Source organism: Lissotriton vulgaris, chromosome 12 (assembly GCF_964263255.1).
Source record: "Lissotriton vulgaris chromosome 12, aLisVul1.2, whole genome shotgun sequence".
Classification (NCBI taxonomy): domain Eukaryota; kingdom Metazoa; phylum Chordata; class Amphibia; order Caudata; family Salamandridae; genus Lissotriton; species Lissotriton vulgaris.
Genome location: NC_141700.1, coordinates 714,952,690 through 714,971,181, shown reverse-complemented (window position 1 = coordinate 714,971,181; position 18,492 = coordinate 714,952,690). Strand labels below are relative to the sequence as shown.

Genomic DNA, 18,492 nt, shown 5'->3' with positions numbered 1-18,492 from the left:
AAGGAGAGTAGTTCAGCATGCAGCGCTAGAACAAAGTGATCTCAAATCTGCTCTATGTTAAGACCTTCATGACTACCGATCAACGCCCCATTCCACTACAGATGAAAGCCCTGCCACCGTGATGTTTGAGAGAATCATGGGCAGTGCTTACATTTAAAAAGGTATAAGCTCCAAAGCCCTCTTCAGGAGGCCACTTCAGTTTACTTTGCCCATTACCCTTGCCAGCACTCTCAACTACAGTAACAACACAACTACTAATGTCACACTCCAACAAATGTGACAATTCTGACACTATCGAGCCTCCAAAGCTATGAGAATGGCTTTGACAGTAGGTATTAGTCATTTTTTATTTATACTGAATTAATCCCCATCTGTTATGCAACTCCAAATGTGACAAACACCCCCATCATGGGGTAGATTGTCATAAGTGCCAGTGTTGACAATTAAATGTGGGTGTGGAGCACCGGAAACCACCAGCTCAAATTAAGCAATGACCATGGGAACCAAATTGCTGCAATAGACTACACATAGGTCGATGGATGTAGAGATCTGTAAGACAGATTTCATGCACACGTCCAGAAAGCAGACCTACGCTGATTAATGCAGTTTTCAATGAAGGAGACTGGGTCCTGGCCAAGCAAAAAGGGAAATGCAAGTCTGATGCTCCTTTTGATGCTGAACCCCTGAGAGTAATGACCAGCAAAATGCGGATGGTGACCGTTCAGAATCCAAAAAAGTCCATCAGAAGAGATTAGTCACACTTCTAGCACCTACCTATTTTTATGTTCATTCATATGTCAGGGGTACACTGGAAAGTCTGGAGAGCCTGTCTTCTAAGCCTACCTCTGTGTCCCCAGTGCATGAGACAGGCCCAGCTCCTCCGCTTCATCAACCTCATATGACCTGGTCTGGAAGATTGGTTCAAGCACCTGGGTGACTCTCATTGAGGAACTATGATGTATATGTTTAATATGTGTACTTTTTATTTAACAGAGGGGGAGATGTAGTATCTTTTAAATATGTATAGCGGGCCCTTCTGGTCCTTAATAGACTCTGCAGAAGAATGACATGATTGTTTGAGCGTGGCTGTGTGTGGTTATTAAAGGTCATGAAACAATGCATACAGTTAGTTGACGGTTGTAGTCTGAAGAATACAGACGTGCACTACAGAGCTCTGTGTGTGGTGTGGTCATTTGCATGCTACAAGGCTGGCCAGGATGTTGCACCATCCATTACCTTCCCAGCCAACACTGGGCTATCTTTACAGTCTCCAAGGCCATCCCATAGTAAGCTTGCATAGTTGAGTCTGAGAAATGTTACCATGTCCCTCTGACACTGGATGTGATCCCCAGAGTGCACCAATTCCCTGATTGGATTCTTAACGGAATTTGATTGTGATTGGATAATGCTCTAGGAAAAAATTTAATAACCTTGCTCATAATTAACAACTCCACTAGGCACTTGCATCCTTAACTACTGACATATTTTTTCTGCATATAGGTAAAGTGATGTATATAGATGGCTGTTACAGAATACCTGCAGTGCAGATATCAGATACATGTCTATCGATGTGTTTGATGCTATACATTTCCCTAAGCACTATATATCTATTAAATACAGTCTGTTATTTTGCCAAGAGCCCACAGCCTCTTTATCTCATCTGTGCTCCATTTCTCAGCATTGTGTACATCTTCAGAAGATATTTTTTTCTTGTAAACAGGCTGCTCATTCTTATGAAGAGGCCAATGTCTTTCCTTTTGTTCTTGATTCATAAAGATTATTCTGTGAGTAAACACACTTACTCCTCAATTAGCTAGAGTAAGTAAATCTACTAATTGCCAAAGCACCTTATGAAAGGGTTCCCATGCAATCATAACAATACTTTGACATGATTTCTTAATTAAATGCTGCTTGCATATCATCTTCGGAGCACAAGGCTCCCTATGTGACTTTAAAGTTGTCTACTTTTAGCAGTTCTTTTGGTGAGAGCTAACAGCTTTCCAGAGACGTTATCCCACATTGCAGCATTCATAGCATTCATGTATCATATTAGGCTCAGAATATTTGTTAACTCTCCCATTTTCTTCCAGTGGGATTTGTGAGAATTATAGAATGTGAAATATTATAAACCTTGCCATGTTTTTGACATTCTGCTACAGCAAACATCATCCAAACATCATCTAAGTCTAATGTGCTGAGCTGTTGCGTTACGTTCCAACAGCAGCTGCTTGCTCAGTAACCAATATAGTCTAGTAACTAGTCCTTTCTGCATCTCACTCTGCAGATAACTCAGACTCCTGGTCCAGAGAATCCCATCTTCCTGCCGAGTGATAATGAGTGGGACTGGTTGCTTGCCAAGATGTGGGTGAGGAACGCCGATTTAAGCTGTCACACACCTCTTTTCCACCTACTGCGCGTGCACTTCATAGCAGAGGTGTTCTGCATTTCTACATTGAGGAACCTCCCCATGGTTCATCCTCTGTTTAAGGTAAGAAAGATGAATCAAATGGTGCAAAGAGACAATGTTAATTCCATTTAAAAAAAAAAATTATTGAAAATTTTACTACAGTTTTACCCCCGCTCCCCCCTCCCCCACAGGACAATTCCATTTAAACTCAGAACAGGAGCAATCAATATAAACATTCCATGAAATTACAGATCCATTTTGTATAGAGAATTCGCATAGAAAATAAATATAGAAATGAAGGAAAATCAGGGAAGCCTTGGCTGGTAATGGGGAGGGAAAAGATGGAGGTGTATTAGAGAGACCATAAGGAGAGAAGACGGGTAAGAATAAAACATACGCATTTTGCAAAAAATTAACCCACCCCTTCCCTCCATTTGTTAATTGGAGCCCATATTTACTGCCCCTTTGCTCTCCCCTTTTTCTCCCGCCTAGCATAAATCGATTTTTCTAAATTACAGCTGTGCAGCAACCTGACTACCCATTGCTGCATCGTGGGAGGTATTCTATCCTTCCAGGCTATCGCAATACACAAGCGGAAGACTGCCATTGCTACAAATAGAAAGTATTCCTGACTACAGCAAGGAGTCTCACTTGAGACCCCCAACATAACCAGCTCTGGTGTTAAATGAACTTGCACTTTTAGTGCCCTGTCCAAAAATACCTCCATACCTTCTATTAAGGGCCGCAGATCTGGGCAGGTAACAAACATATGAATTATATCGCCATCGGTGCTGTCGCATCTAGGACAATTAATTCCCTGTGTACCCCCCCATTGAGCTATTTTGGCAGGTGTATAATACAGCGTATACAAGGTTTTATAGTGCTGTGCTTGCAGGGCTGAGGAGCAAAGAATTTCATGACCAAACTTTAATGATTTCCCAAACATCCCCTGCGCTGTCCCTATTCTATTCATCCATTTCAATTCAACCTTTTCTAAGTCATCATCTCTGTTCTTGATTAGCTCTGCATACAATCTTCTAATTGTACAGCCTTGTCCCTCCTCAATGACCTGCAGTATTGTGAAAATTTCAAAACCTCGTGCCCCACATGTCTTGCTCGACGAAAAGCTTCCTGCCTGTAGGTACTTAAAAAAGCTTCTTGAGCTCATTCCAAACACCCCTTGTAGTACCGAAAATTGACGCATACCCTCAGGGCGTATGAGATCCCCCACCTTCTTAATCCCAAGTCTTTCCCACTCCCCAAAGATTGCATCCCCAAATATATCCTGTGGTAATGTGGGATTCTTCACCAATCTGGTATGGGCGTTAAATCTACCTAGGCCAAAACTCTTCTTGAAAGCCCTCCAGATCTTATACGCCGCCTCCACTGTTTTAGATTTGTTTTTTATAAAAAAAACTCGGCTCTGTTTGTTTCATAAGCACATTCTCTACCTCCGCTCCTAAAACCTATCCATAGATCTCCGTCGACCCTGTGTGGTGTGCTTCCTCCATTTCTGCTCCCCCCCCAGAAGACTTGTCATTTGTTGTAGCGCTGCTGCCCAGTAATACAGTTTCAAGTTCGGCATGGCCCAGCCCCCCCGCTCCCGTGGTAGCGACATGCATCTCAGTGCTCTTCTGGTTTTGCCATGGGACCAAATAAATAGGTTAAATATTTGTTCTATTAAATTAAACCAGCTAACATTAAAGAATAGGGGGATTGATCTAAATAAATATAAACACTTTGGGAGGAGATGAATTTTTACAAAGTTTACTCGACCGACTATAGACATATGAATATTGTGTAACCTGTCCAGGTCTTGCTTAGCCTTGCTTATTATCGGACTGATATTCATTTCCACCAGCTGATCTAGGTCTGCAGTGATAGACACACCCAAATATACCCCCTCTGCCACCACCAGAGGATCTGTGTATTCTGCGTGTGTATTGTGTGTGATTTGTGTCTTAGCTTTGTTCAGAGCGTACCCCGCCACCCGTCCAAATTGATCCGCTTCTGTTTCTATCTCCCTGATAGCCTATGTGGGTGTAGGTGTAATAACTGCCACGTCGTCCGCGTCCGCTAAAACTTTGCAAAAGCCCGTCTTTGTTACCAACGGTGGTATCAGCTCATTCTGTTCTAACTTAGAAATTTGCGGATCTATATACAACGCAAACAGTAAGGGTGAACACGGACAACCCTGTCTTGTACCACGCGATATTCCAATTGAGCTCGAACATTCTGTGTTCACCCTTATGCATGCCGTTGGAGCCCTGTACAATGATTGAATTGCTTTCAGAAACCTTTTTTATTTATTAGAGTTATGGGACGGTATGACCCAGGTTCGACAGGTGGCTTACCCTTCTTAAGAATTATTATTATATCAGCCCCCGCCCAGCTTGCCGGAATTGATACTCCTTCCTGTGCCTCACGTATTGTGTTTAATAAATCTGCTTTCAGTGTCTTAAAGAAAACCTTGTAAAATTCTCCTGGAATCATATCCGGCCCAGCAGCTTCACCAGATGGTAAGCTCAACATGGCCTCCAAAATTTCCTCTTCTTCCAGCGGAGCCCCAAACACCTCCCTATCTTCCTCCGATAATGCTCTGCTTGGTATATCCTGAAGATATCCGCTTATGCCCTCTGATAGTCTATCCTGCTCCTCTGTATATAATTTGTGGTAAAATTGCCTAAAAACCTCCAAAATCTCCCTGTCCCCAGTGACTGCATTGCCTCCTATATCCCTTGTTTCCCTGATTTTTCCCCTTTCTACTCTCTGTCTTGTTCTAACTGCAAGAGTGTGGCCCTCTTTTTCATTATATTCATAACAATTCTCCCTTCTCGTGTTGAAGATTTTGGCTGCCTTCTTCGCTATTCTTTCTTCAGCTGCCGCCTTAGCTATCATAACCCTTAAAACCTGCTGTTCTGTATCCTGTCTATCCATAATAGCCTGCACCAGTTCCTGCTCTGCCTTTAACACTGCTCTCTTTGACTGTTCTGCTATTTCCCTTTCTTTTTTCTGTTTAGCCAGGCTATAGCTCAGCGTCTCGCCGCGGACCCCTGCTTTGAAAGCATCCCATGCATTCCCTGTCATAGTGCTGCCCCTGTTAATGTCCCAGAAGTCTTTTATCCATACATGCATGTGTTCTACATAGCCTGAATCTACCAGGAGCTCTTTTTCAAATGACCAAGCCCTTACTTGTCTCCTAAAGCCTTCTCCACTAACTGTCAAGATGAGAGGGTTGTGGTCCGATACTATACGAGGTAGTTTCTCTATATGTAGATTGGGGAGAAGAAAACCGGATGTAAAATAGTAATCTAGTCTAACACAAATCTTATGTGGCGCCGAGTAATAAGTGTACCCAGGTTCCAATGGTTTTAACTGCCCCCATACGTCACTTAGTGAGTTGTTGCTAGCCATCCTCTGAATTGCCCGACAGGCTCTTTTTTTCCTGCCTAAATATTGTCCATATGTGCCCAAACCTAGCCCATTAGCGCCATCTATATTAAAGTCGCCGGCTAAAATTATTTTCGGTGCCCAAGTTGCCAGTTCTATGTCCAAAAAATCTATTACCTCCGGGTCGTCCTGGGTGGAACCATATACTGAGCCTAATGTGACCCATTCCTCCCCAATCCAGCATTCTATCAGAGCCCACCTGCCCCATTGATCTTCTAGTTTTTTCCTAGTCCGTGTGTCAAACCTATTTGTAAGAATGGCCACCCCCCTTTTCTTTACGCCCTGTTTGGAATAGGCTAACACACGAAACCCTAATTGCTCCAGCAAAATTAGCTTGTTCCCCTCTATATGAGTCTCCTGCAGGCAGATAAAATCTGCCCTCGACTCCTTAAGTAACACAGCAACTTTTTGCCTTTTATCTTTATCGTTGAGACCACACACGTTGAGTGTCACTATCTTAATGTCAATATTAGTGTTTATGTTAGTACCCATTCCAGCTGAAGATACTCTCACCCATCATGCAGTTCCTTTCGACTCCCACTGCGGCCTTAACTGCTCTATTAGTTTTCCACAAGACAATTTGATGCGCGCACTTGCCCCTGCCCGTTTCTGCTTGATTCTACCCCTACCCCATGTCCTGTGGAGACAATGTTAATTTCAAGCTCATTAAATTGGTTCTCTGTACAGATGGAGCACACCATTAAGGTGTTCCTGCAGCCCAAACAATGTTTGGCACAATACATCATAGACATCATGAATGACTGAGATTCCTGGAGTACTGACAACCAGCAATTGTTCGATAAAAATCCCAAAGCCACCAATAATCTATCTAAATGTGTGGAAACATTATTACCACACACTAAGAGAGAACTCTGTGTCCAGCAAATATCATTAAAAAAATATTTTTATCGATACAAATTAATAAAATGTGACTGTTTTTCTTTTTCAAAAAACACAGGGGCATATGTAGGTAATTTCCATTTTGCGATTCCCAAATAGCGATTTTTAAGGAATTGCTATTTGAGAATAGCAAAATGGAATGTAGGTAAAAATTCGCAATTTTTTTGCGAATCTCTAACATTCCTTATTTGCGATTAGCAAATTGCGAATCGCAATTAAGGAATGAGTGTCCCATTCATTCCTATGGGCCAATAGGCCCATAGGTATGAATGGGGATACATTCTCAGATTGCGATTTTCTGTGTGAAAATTGCAATTTGAGAATCGCAATTCCAAGGGTGCCAGGGTGTCCAAAGGGCACCTGTTGCACCCCTGGAATGTGCCTGTAAGTACATGTGGCACACATACATGCCCTAAGGGCATGTCTGTGCGCCACATGGCACTTTGAATTTTTTTTTCATAAGCATTTTTTAAGGAAATCGCCAAATACCATCTACTTGAAGTGGGTGGTATTTTGCGATTCCTTATGCAAAAATCGCAATTTTAAAACACCCCTACATAGCATTTAAGGAATCGCAAAATTGCGATTCCATAAATGCTATCGGCAAAATAAGGAATCACAGGGCATATTATCATGGGATTTATCTCCGCTTTTTTGGCTTTAAAAGCCAAGAAAGCGGAGATAAAATTATCTCCCTATTACCTAGCTGTCGCTAACACCAGTTAGCGACAGCTAGTAGGAGATAGCGACCATCTTGGGCCCCGCTTTGCATGTCAGAAACATTTATCACTAATGACATGCAAAGTGGGCGTGCCAAGATGTCAGCGACTGGAAACAGACGCTAACATCGCTATCTCCTATTACCAACTTTTGGAGATATTTGTGCTAAGCGCGAATATCTCCAAAAGCTAACACCTGCCCAGGAGCAGTTCTTAGCCGTGTTATCCAATGGGTGGTGGATAACATGGCTAAAAGCATTAGCTCGGTAATGCCTGAATATCGCTGATTTTTCAGCGATATTCATGCATTATTGCCAATTTTTATCGCATTTGCGATAAACCTAAGGTTTATCTGCGATAAAAATCGCCGCAGCTCAGTGATAATTTTTTCTCGCTAACCAAGCAATAGCAATAATTATTGCTATTGCTTGGTCACAATTTATGCAAATCCTTATTTTGCTAAGTGACACCTACATATCAAAACTCTGTTTGCGATTCGCAAACGCCGAAATTCGCTGAATTTCGGCGTTTGCAAATCGCAAATGGCTACCTACATATGCCCCAAACTCACTAATGTCGCATTACAGTAAAAACAACACAATTGGCAAGTTGAATATTTATACAATACATCAAACACTGATATTATGTATTTTGTGCCTATCCTGCGTTGCCTAGGTTCTGTATGGATCGGCTCTTTGTTTATCTATTTGTTTATCTTTCACTTCTGTTCAGCTATACAGTTTTCTTTTATGTGAATGTACTGTTAGGTTTTTCATTATTGGCATTTGTAAGTTGCAGCTACTATTGCGTTACGCGTTGTCCAATATTACAAAATCAATAAAATGATGTTTAAAAAAAAAAAACAATACACCAAATAACAGGAGAACACTATCTGCCCTATAGCTATGGGTCCATCAATCCTGTACAATATTATCAGTGAGTTAGAAAAAAAAAGAGATATCAAAACAGTAGTCAGCTTAAAAATAAAATGGAAAAACAAATAGAAAAAACAGATACAAAAAAATGATAATACGACAATACATTATGGTGGCTTTATTTCAATGATGGACCTTCGCTGATGCAGAACTATGTGAAGAAGGATGACAACAAGGACTTGGGTAGGTCTAAACCAAAGAGCAGGGAGATGCCGGCTTAACGAAATGTCCTGCTTTAAGGTATCCAACCAAACCACAAATATGTGGATAAAGAGCTGATATTGGTGAATAGCCACTTAAAAATAGGGCAATTGATGTATGAAAGACTCAACAATATCGGTCGTCTTAGAAAACAAATAGCATCAGAGTGTACAAAGATGCTACAGCAGTACTGAGGTAGTGATAATACAAGATCTGTTTTGAAGCCCCTTCTGTACCTGTGTATCTAATAACTAGTATCCATCTGTCTTCCTTCAGCTCCTGATCCCCCACCATCGCTATATTTTGCACATTAATATTGGTCTCAGAGGAGCGCTAATGGATCCGTCAAGGGACTATGATAAGGTAAGATGGGGTTTTGGTATTTAAAAAAGTTTAAGATTACAAACACATTTGTAAAGTACAAGTTAACCCTTCGGCCTCTTTGTGCTGAAATACTGATTTTTAGAGTTACTCAGCTCAGCAGCACTCCCTTTATTGACCTCAGAGAAATGAAATGTTGAGTGGAATTACTGGGATTCAAACCTGTTACCATGAGGTCAAAAACTTCTCTGGCACAGATGCCTTAGTCATCTGAGCCACCAGACCCACCTTGATGAGAAGGATGGAATGAGATCCATGATCTCATCGTGAGGAGCAGATATTATGGAAAACAAAAATGAATGGGAACTTCTGGGGGTAAGATCAGCCTTTTCACTCATTTAGGCTCTATTCTTATCTGACCATATTAAACATAATTCACAGTGCATCCGTCGACAGCCGTTCTTCAAGGGCTAGTTATTACATTTGCTTTACCAACAAAGTTACTTTGTTGACTCGTTTTTTGTAGTGGCAGCCCAATAAGGAATCGTCTCAGTCCACATTAGATGCAGTGTTTAATTTGAGGCAGCGCATTCTGGTGCTCAGCACCAGCACCTAATTGGTTTCCGGAGCTCGGCACCAGCACCTAATTGTCAACACCATACTCAGAACAGTCCACCACATGTTGGTGCTGCTCATCTAATTTAGATATGAGCAGAACAATGATAGTTTAGGACTACAATATAAATTAAAATTGCTAATACCTGCCTCCCCAGCTATTCCTTTATCTTTTGGGACCAGGAATAATCTGATCTGTTGCATTTACACGTAAGAGAGATGGTTAGCAGTTGTTTTGACAGTGATGACAAGGGCGATGGGTGATGCAAGGTGCAGTGGCCTTCTGGTCAGAGCCCTGGAACTTAATGTTTTACAAACTAAGCACTGATTAGATGTATGCATATCCTACATAAATGATGAAGGGCAAGGGATTTTTGCTTGTTCTTCTACTGTGGTATTGGGTTCTCCAGGCCTACATATTCCGCAAAACACGCTACACCATAAAACAGACGTTGGCACGGAAACTGGAAAATGCAAAAGACAAATTTATTAAGACCCCATGGGGTGGTGGTACATTCCTACAGCACCCTTCGGCAATGCAAGAAGTATCACACCGAACATCGGTGCGAGACCTCTTTTATACAGTTTTACAGTAATAAAAGAGTAGGCGGAACACATTTGCTCAGTTTAGGTACATATAAGGTCATTTTTGGAACACATTCAACTCATGGGAGGAGTTATAACACTACTGGTCAGTTTTAAAGAACATTCCTAAGTGATGACTGTCCACTAGTACAGAGGGTTTGACTACGCATGTGCAAGCTTGACCAGTACTAAATATAGCCTGTTGCTGGGCAAGTTAGGTGGTCAGTGGTACAGAGAAAGGACAAAAGGGCATGCTGACCACGAGGCAGCACGTTCATCTAAAATGGACGCCAATGTTCTCAAAATGGCCTCCGATCACTATAGTCAAGATAAGGGAAAATTTGTGTAGCAAAGCTTAACGCTAACCCGATCACTGTCAAATTACGACAGATGACCCTTTTAGCGTTTAGCTGAAGCTACCTCATAGTGGACATAATCAGGGTATTCATCATCAATATTAATGGACATAATGTTTGCTACTTCTCTATGAATCATTTGTTCATTCTTAACAATAGCTCGTTTGGATGGGATACAAGCAGAAAGGCACATGGAACATAACATAGGGCCGCACTGAATGCAGAGACATAGAAAGAACAGTATCCCAATTATTACACATAGGATTGTCAGCAGCTTCCAACCCCAAGTACTAAGCAATGTCCAAAACCAACCCGAAAGTGTCCAAGTGCCATTATCAGGATGTATCTCAGCAGCTATCTTATGTAATTTAGAAATTGCATCATATACAGAGGGTGAATTATCTGGTACGTACACGCAGCAACTACTTCCGATGATGCGGCATGCACCCCCACGATCAGCTAACACTACATCTAGAACCATTCTGTTCTGAAGCATTACAATTCTGGTAATTTGAAGTTCCTCAGTTAAATTCCGTAGAGCGAAAACTGTCTCATTAGCAACAGCTTCTACAACACGTGTCAGTCTTCTTATTTTTCTGCTATTTAAAGCAGCCCCAACAAATGAGAAAAGACCTAAATTAAAATCGACATACTGCTGCAGAGAAGTATCAGTCTGGTCTATATCATCGAGAGCTAATGCTCTTTTCACTCTATTCAGTATAAAATCATGATATAAAATGAAATCATTATGGTATATAGGTGGGGCAATAAACACAGGGGGTAATACAAAGGATATATAACATGTTCCTAGCCATCCTATAGGGAGACGGTGATAACCTTTATTTCCACAGATAAAGTAAGTTTTTCGTGAAGCCACAAAAATAATACCATTTGGAGTGTCAAAGGTGAGAGTAGTGTTACATTCACTTCTTCCTACTGGGATTTTACCTTTATTTCGGACACACAGATCAGCTTTCTTATCAATAACTGTGATTATATGCAGGCTGGACATATTTACATTTCTTTGGTTAGTATAAATTCGAGGCGAAGCTACATTATCTGGTCTATATTCTTCCCATTCAAATTTAGTTCCTTCAGCTTGTGGATAACCATCTCGGTCATTAAAACAGACCTTATTAAGTCGGAAAAGTAGTCCACCTTTTGTCAGCCATCGCAAAGTGAATAGAAGAGTATACCAAGCATTACAAGAACCATTGTGAGAGAATGGGAGTGGGATAACCGGAGTGCCTCCTTTCTTTTGATGTCCAGGCAACATCCCACATACCCAACAATTCGAAGTGTTCGTCATATTATGGGTGTGATGCAGAATCTGGATGAAACTATTATTCAGATAAGTCTGTCTGTGTAGTTCTTCATGATAAGGCAAAGTAAAATGAAAATGTTCAGATGGAATTGGGGTAGTTGGCAATAAATGTTCTCTTGCCGGCACCAGTAGTTCTACCACCCAAGCTATTACTGCTATCACCACAATTGTCATAACAAAGAATACTGCACCAAGAATTCTCTTATTTCGCATTGTGGAAGATGCAATAGTTCAAAGTTCAAAAATGTCTCAAAAAGAAAGCACCTAAAAAATAAAAATATGAGTGCTGAGCTCCGAGGTAGCCTTTGTTTTCTTCTCGGAGATTCAAGACGGGTGTCGCTACACTTGGCAGAACTGATCCCCCCCCCTTGATATTCCCGGCTTACGTTTCACAAACCAGGAGCGGTAACTCAACCAGTCTCGCACAAAACAACTGCTTCTCTTGGTCGTAAATTGTATCTCTCTCTACCAGAGACGGTGTGGTCCGAGAAGGCTCCCTCCGATTCAGTAGACGCAACAGCTGGGCTCTTCTCCTCGTCCAAGATGTCTCGATAATCGGACAACACAGTTGGGTTCACCAGATCCGGAGAGACACGGCGACAATGAGTGGAATGCACCCACCGTTTCTTGTTCATAACTCGCACAGCCGTACGAGTCGCTAGTAGCACTTGCTCAGGGTCCACGCGACCTCGGCTCCAAGCTGCTTGTTCTCTCAAAGGACCGGACCATCACGTAGTCACCAGGGCGAAGATTGTGAGCCTCTCCAATGGAATTGTCGGGGAGCGCTTCTCGAACCTGCTGATGAATGGAAAGTAAATCATTTGCTAATCGTGCCAAATAATCGTTCATCAATATACAAGGCACATCATGTAAAAATCGAGGCTTAGGAACTCCCCATATATTCATAGCCCTTCCAAACACCACTTCATAAGGTGTGAGGCCAGTTCGGGAATGGGGTACTGATCTAATAGATAGCAATGCCAGAGGCAAAGCATCCAGCCATTTCAAAGACGTGGATGCCACAATCTTTGCTAGCTTCAATTTCAAAGTAGCGTTGTACCTTTCCACAAGACCTGCTGACTGCGGATGAAATACAGCATGGAACTTTTGCTGAATTCCCAATCCCTTCATGACGTATTCCACAATTTTTCCAACAAAATGAGGACCATTATCGCTCCACAAAAATTTACAAACACCATAGCGTGGGAAGTACTCTTTGAGCAAAACCTTAGCTGTTGTCAGCGCTGTATTATCCTTTGTGGGGAAGGCCTCAATCCATTTACTGAAAGCACACACCACCACTAAGACATACTTAAGGTTATTGCAACGCTCAAGCTGGATGTAATCCATTTGTAGTACTTCAAATGGTGCGATAGGTGGAACAAACCCTCCTTTCGGAGTATACGTCCCTTTAGCAGGATTGTGCTGCAAGCATATCAGACAGGTCTGCACTACTCTTTTGGCCGTATTGGCAATCTCAGGATGCTCCCAAACTCGTGTGAGCAATTTAGTAATTGCAAGAGCTCCAACATGTGCCAATCCATGTGTCATTTGAACCATTGCTTGCAAGTAAGCTGCAGGCAATTTCCATCCCTCCATGTCCTTGCTCCTCCAGCAACCCTCATCATCCAACACTCCCTCCTTTTCCCAGGTTGCGAGTTCTGCCTCAGACGCTGATTTCTGAATATCTAATATCTCCTCTCTAGCATCATGCCATCGCTCAGCCTGCGATTTCACTACATACATTGGCGAGGCATTTTGCAACATGGCAGTTTCCCTCGCTATGCAATCTGCAAAGGCGTTTCCTTGTCCTACTTTGTCTGTCACTTTCTTATGTGCACTGCATTTAATTATCGCCACTTTCTTTGGACATAGTAGCGCATTTAGAAGATCACGCACTAGTTCTCCGTGCATGATGTGTACTCCATGTGAAGTCAAAAACCCTCGCTCTCTCCAGAGTAGGCCAAAATCATGCGCTACTCCAAAGGCGTACCGGCTGTCAGTGTAGATGTTCACACGTAAGCCAGCACTTAATTCGCATGCTCTTGTTAAGGCTATCAGTTCCGCTGCTTGGGCCGACTTCTGTGGTATTCGTGCTGCTTCTACCACTGTCTTAAGTGTCGTGATCGCGTATGCTGCGGAAGTTGTACCATCTGGCAGCCTCAAACACGATCCATCAACACACAGTTCCCCATCCACATCTGGAAGTGGTGTATCCTGTAAGTCGACACAACCCTTTGTTTGTTCTTCAGTCAGGAAAACACAATCATGGTGCTCTTCCTCTTAGCCCTCAGCAACTGGAAATGGCAATAAAGTAGCAGGGTTCAGAGTAGCACATCTCTTTAGTGTGATATGTGGCGCCAACAGTGTTAGCTCATATCCTGTTAAACGTGCACTCGTTAAGTACTGGGTTTTCGTTTGATTTAGCAGAGCGTCTACTGCATGGGGAACTAACACCAACAATTTGTGTGACAAAACTATTCCCTCACTCTGTCGTATGGCCACTGCTGTTGCTGCAACTGCTCGAAAACACCCAGGTAATCCTCGTGCTACGGGGTCAAGTATTGCTGAGAAATACGCGCAAGGTCTCTGTTTATCCCCGTGTGTCTGCACTAGGACTGACAATGCACACCCATCCTTCTCGTGTACATATAATGTGAAAATCTTCGTATAATCTGGTGTACCTAACACTGGTGCGGAGCAAAGGGCTTGTCTCAATTGTTCAAAAGCATTCTGGCATTCATCTGTCCATTCAAGGGGCATTGGTGTAGTTTTGGACAGCAAAGCTAACAAAGGTTTTATAATGTGTGAAAATCCCATTATCCACTGCCTACAAAAATACGTTAAGCCTATAAAAGCGCGCACATCTCTCTGAGTGCGGGGGACTGGTGTATTTAAAATCGCTTGGATTCGATCAGATGTCAATGCACGTCCCTGCTCAGACAAAAGATGACCGAGGTAGGTCACCTTTGGTCTACAATATTGAAGCTTTTTCCTAGAAACCTTGTGATTGTTCTGAGCAAGAAAGGAAAGCAAAGCAAGACTACTCTCCTCACATTGCTCTTGCGTATCTGCTGCAAGTAGAATATCATCGACATACTGAATGAGAGCCACTCCAGAATGTAAATCGAAAGAATCAAGCTGTCTTTTTAAAGCCTGGCTATAAATGCTAGGACTTTCTGTATAGCCTTGAGGAACTCGACAAAATCTATACGATTTATTATTTAATGTGAAACCAAACAAATATCTGCTATCAGGATGGATGGGAATGGAAAAGAAGGCATTTTTTAGGTCAATCACGGTAAATGTGGTGGCAGTGGGCGGAATCAGAGTAAGTAAGGTGGTAATATCAGACACCACCGGGTACTGGGGCACTACTATCTTGTTAATTTCTCTCAAATCAATAATAAATCGATAGATTTTGTCATCAGTATCTTTCTTTAAAATCGGTAGAATAGGGCTGTTACAGACATTATAAGAAACTTCCTCCACAACGCCTGCAATAATCAAATCATGTACAATATGCGTTAAGGCAACTTCACCTTCCCTGGAGATCTTATACTGTGGTACACGAGGCAGAGACGCCCCCTCCTTGACAGTGATTCGAATAGGAGGGATAATCATCTGTCCCACATCCGTGTCCGAAGTAGCCCATAACGTTTGTGGGAGAGAGGCTAACGCTTCGATTTCTTGCATGGGGCACAATCTCTCTACATCTGGGTAATTATCATTCAAAATAACCCGAACTCCTTCAGGAGTGCAGCGTATGGTTGCTTGGAAATATTTAAGCATATCTATTCCCATAATATTGTCTAGGGTGTTTGGTGACAATAAAAATGGGCACGGGCCAAAGAATCTGTCAATGTAAAATGTAAGAGGTTGTGACAATGGGCTAAGAGAGGGTGTTCCATCGAACCCTATTGATGTAATCATTTCGCCAGACAGGGGAGCCCTTGGAACCAAGTCTTTAGACAGAGCGCTACGAGTAGCTCCTGTATCAACAGGGAACTGATCAGTAGAACCCAAAACGCCCGCTGATACGTATGGACCTCTTTGATCTACTGGTCCTTCAACTGATTCCACACCCCATCCTACGCAATCCTATGCATGTACATAGTCCTGAAACTCTGCATGTTCACCCTCCGCTATCTGATACTGATTCCGTCGATCGAAAGTATTATCATCAACCTGACCACGACCCTTCGCCTCAAACCTGCCACGATCACTTGCTCCACCCCTCACTCCTGAATAACTATTCCGTGTCCTTCCACCTCCTCGACCACGCTGATTACGTTGTTCCCGAAGCACCGGACAGTCTGAGGCCCAATGTCCAAACTTTTTACAGTATGCACACTGATCCTCAGAAATGTCGGTACGACCGGAAGACGTACCGTACGATCCACGCCTACCTCTATCATTCCCTCTTGGCTGTGTAGCATAAACCTGAGCCAACATCACTTTCGTCTTTAATTCCTTCGCTTTCTTATCAGTACTCTCTTTAGCCTCCAATTCCTGTCATTCATAATACTGAGCCATAGTCAGCAAAGAAGCAGGGGTCGCCGTGGTCCAGGAACTTTCACTAGTCTTTAAGCGTTTCGAAATCTCCGGTAAGAGATTCGCTACATACTTATCAACGAACAAATGCCTACCCGTGTCTTCTGTGAGTAACTGCCCACTGTAGTCATGAAATGCTTCTTCGAAACGTGAGAAGAAGTCAGAAACGGACTCATCCACTTTCTGTTTACAAGAAGCTAGCATAGTCCAATCAATCTTTTTAGGGGGAACAAGCGTTTTTAATTTATTCAAAATAGCCGTCGGGATATCTAAGATTAATTGACATGGCTTACATGCAGGCTCCCTATCTAAATCAGCTTGGACCAAGGCTTTCCAATCCGCCCCCAGGATCGTTTGATCATCGAACTTACGAATCACCCTCCACATATCAGGGGGCAATATTAACCCAAAGAAAAGGTCAATATCCACTAACGTCATAACACACAAAGAAATAGCCCCTTCCACTCCTTCATAAAAAGCTGTCGGATTCTTACGGGGGTCAGGCAAAGCATTTTATAGTGCCATAACATCTGCTCTATTCCATGGTGTATAAACCCAATTATATATAAAATATCCCTTGGCATCTGCAGACATTTTATCATCGCTTGTACCTTGCCCTTTAGGAGGGACATATAAAGGTGCAGCTTCACGCATGGGCATAACATGAACTGTAGAACTCTTATCTCCTACAAAGATGGAACACTCTTTGGATTTCTCCATCGATCCCGGCGCAGGCACATCTGATGCTTTTCTTGCCTCCCGTAGTCTTGACGCCTCATCCCGTAGCTTGACCAACCGCTGAAAAAACCGATCTGCATCTGCAATAACAAAAAGACCTTTACGCATATCCTCACGACCAACTGATACATCCTTAGGCTCCAAATCATCCGAATACTTTCTAAATCGGTCTACAACTTCATCTCCAAACTTACTCAAAAAATACAACCGTTCTCGCTCAGACCACTTATGCATTTGGTCATTAATCTCAGCGATAGTTATCGTGTTCAAATTTAGTTTACGAGCAAAACTGCGCAATTCCGCAGCTTCACTAGCATTTAGCCTACTACGACTACCCCCTCGATCATCTCTGTACGAATCGTCATCTGGGGCCGTAGGTGGAACATACGGAGGCGGGCAACGATCTAATAATGAAAAATCATCAGTTTCATTAGTAAGGACAGGATAAAGAGGACGTCGAATAGGAAATTGACCATTCGTTTGCAAATTACGTTCCCGTGCCTCCCTCTCTTTCTTTTCCTGCAACTCTTTCTCCTCCAGCTGTAAAGCCTTATCCCGAGCAGCCTTTCGCTGCTCTTTGTCCGCCAAGGCTAATTCACGCTTCATTCGTTCACGCACCCCGCTTTCTCCCACATAAGTACACAATCAAACATATCTTGTCTAGACCTGCGCTGAAACAAACATTGCTCCACATACTGAACTTTTCGTAAATCAAACGACCCATGTAGTGGCCATTGCAATTCAGGATCAGATTTTGTATATCTGTGCCACAATGTACTGTATAGAATAAGGGGAATGCCAAATTTAACGTACATTTCGCGATTAGGTGTCCCCTCTGGGGGAGCCGGCTGAGATTCATTTAATCGATAATTGGTACCTTTTCCAAGACAGCACATTCCTCGGAGTGTGCTTAAAACAGGCATGTCAAAATATCACGGAAACGCGATATCACTTAATATACTTCACACAAGGTGTGCCGTTCAAACAAAGACAAATTTAGAGAAATATCTCCACATGCCCGCCTATGTGAAGTGCACTACACATATAACTCAAATCATAGAACCAAATGTTAGCTAACTCAAAACATATTCAAAGAGCCACAGTAAGTGTCCGTAGACTATCTTACCAATCACAAGCTTATCAAATTCGCAAATTTCCAGGTTCCAACTGCCAAGTTCTTTAATCGAATCAGCCAAACCGGCACTGTACGACAACTCGAACGAGCAGGATCTCAGTCGAGGACCGGCGCCACCTGGAAGGTCAGATCAGAAGGAAAGGAAGAAAACACTGTGGGTGCCAAGACTCGGGTCACTCAGTGGCAGCGTACGCGTCCATAGTGAGTTTCCAATCCTTCGTCACGACCTCTCCTTCGCGCATCCGAGTCGCC

The 18,492-nt window shown here is 42.6% G+C and overlaps 1 protein-coding gene across 1 annotated transcript in view; it reads left to right on the top strand.

Annotated features, from left to right (window-relative positions):
• The window catches only part of LOC147678096 (hydroperoxide isomerase ALOXE3-like), a 436,539-nt gene that overhangs the window by 223,281 nt on the left and 194,766 nt on the right, over window positions 1-18,492 (top strand). The window contains exons 8-9 of the mRNA XM_086945960.1: window positions 2,285-2,488; window positions 8,889-8,975. Coding sequence (XP_086802086.1) covers window positions 2,285-2,488; window positions 8,889-8,975 — 291 coding nt within the window. The remainder of the gene's footprint in view (window positions 1-2,284; window positions 2,489-8,888; window positions 8,976-18,492) is intronic.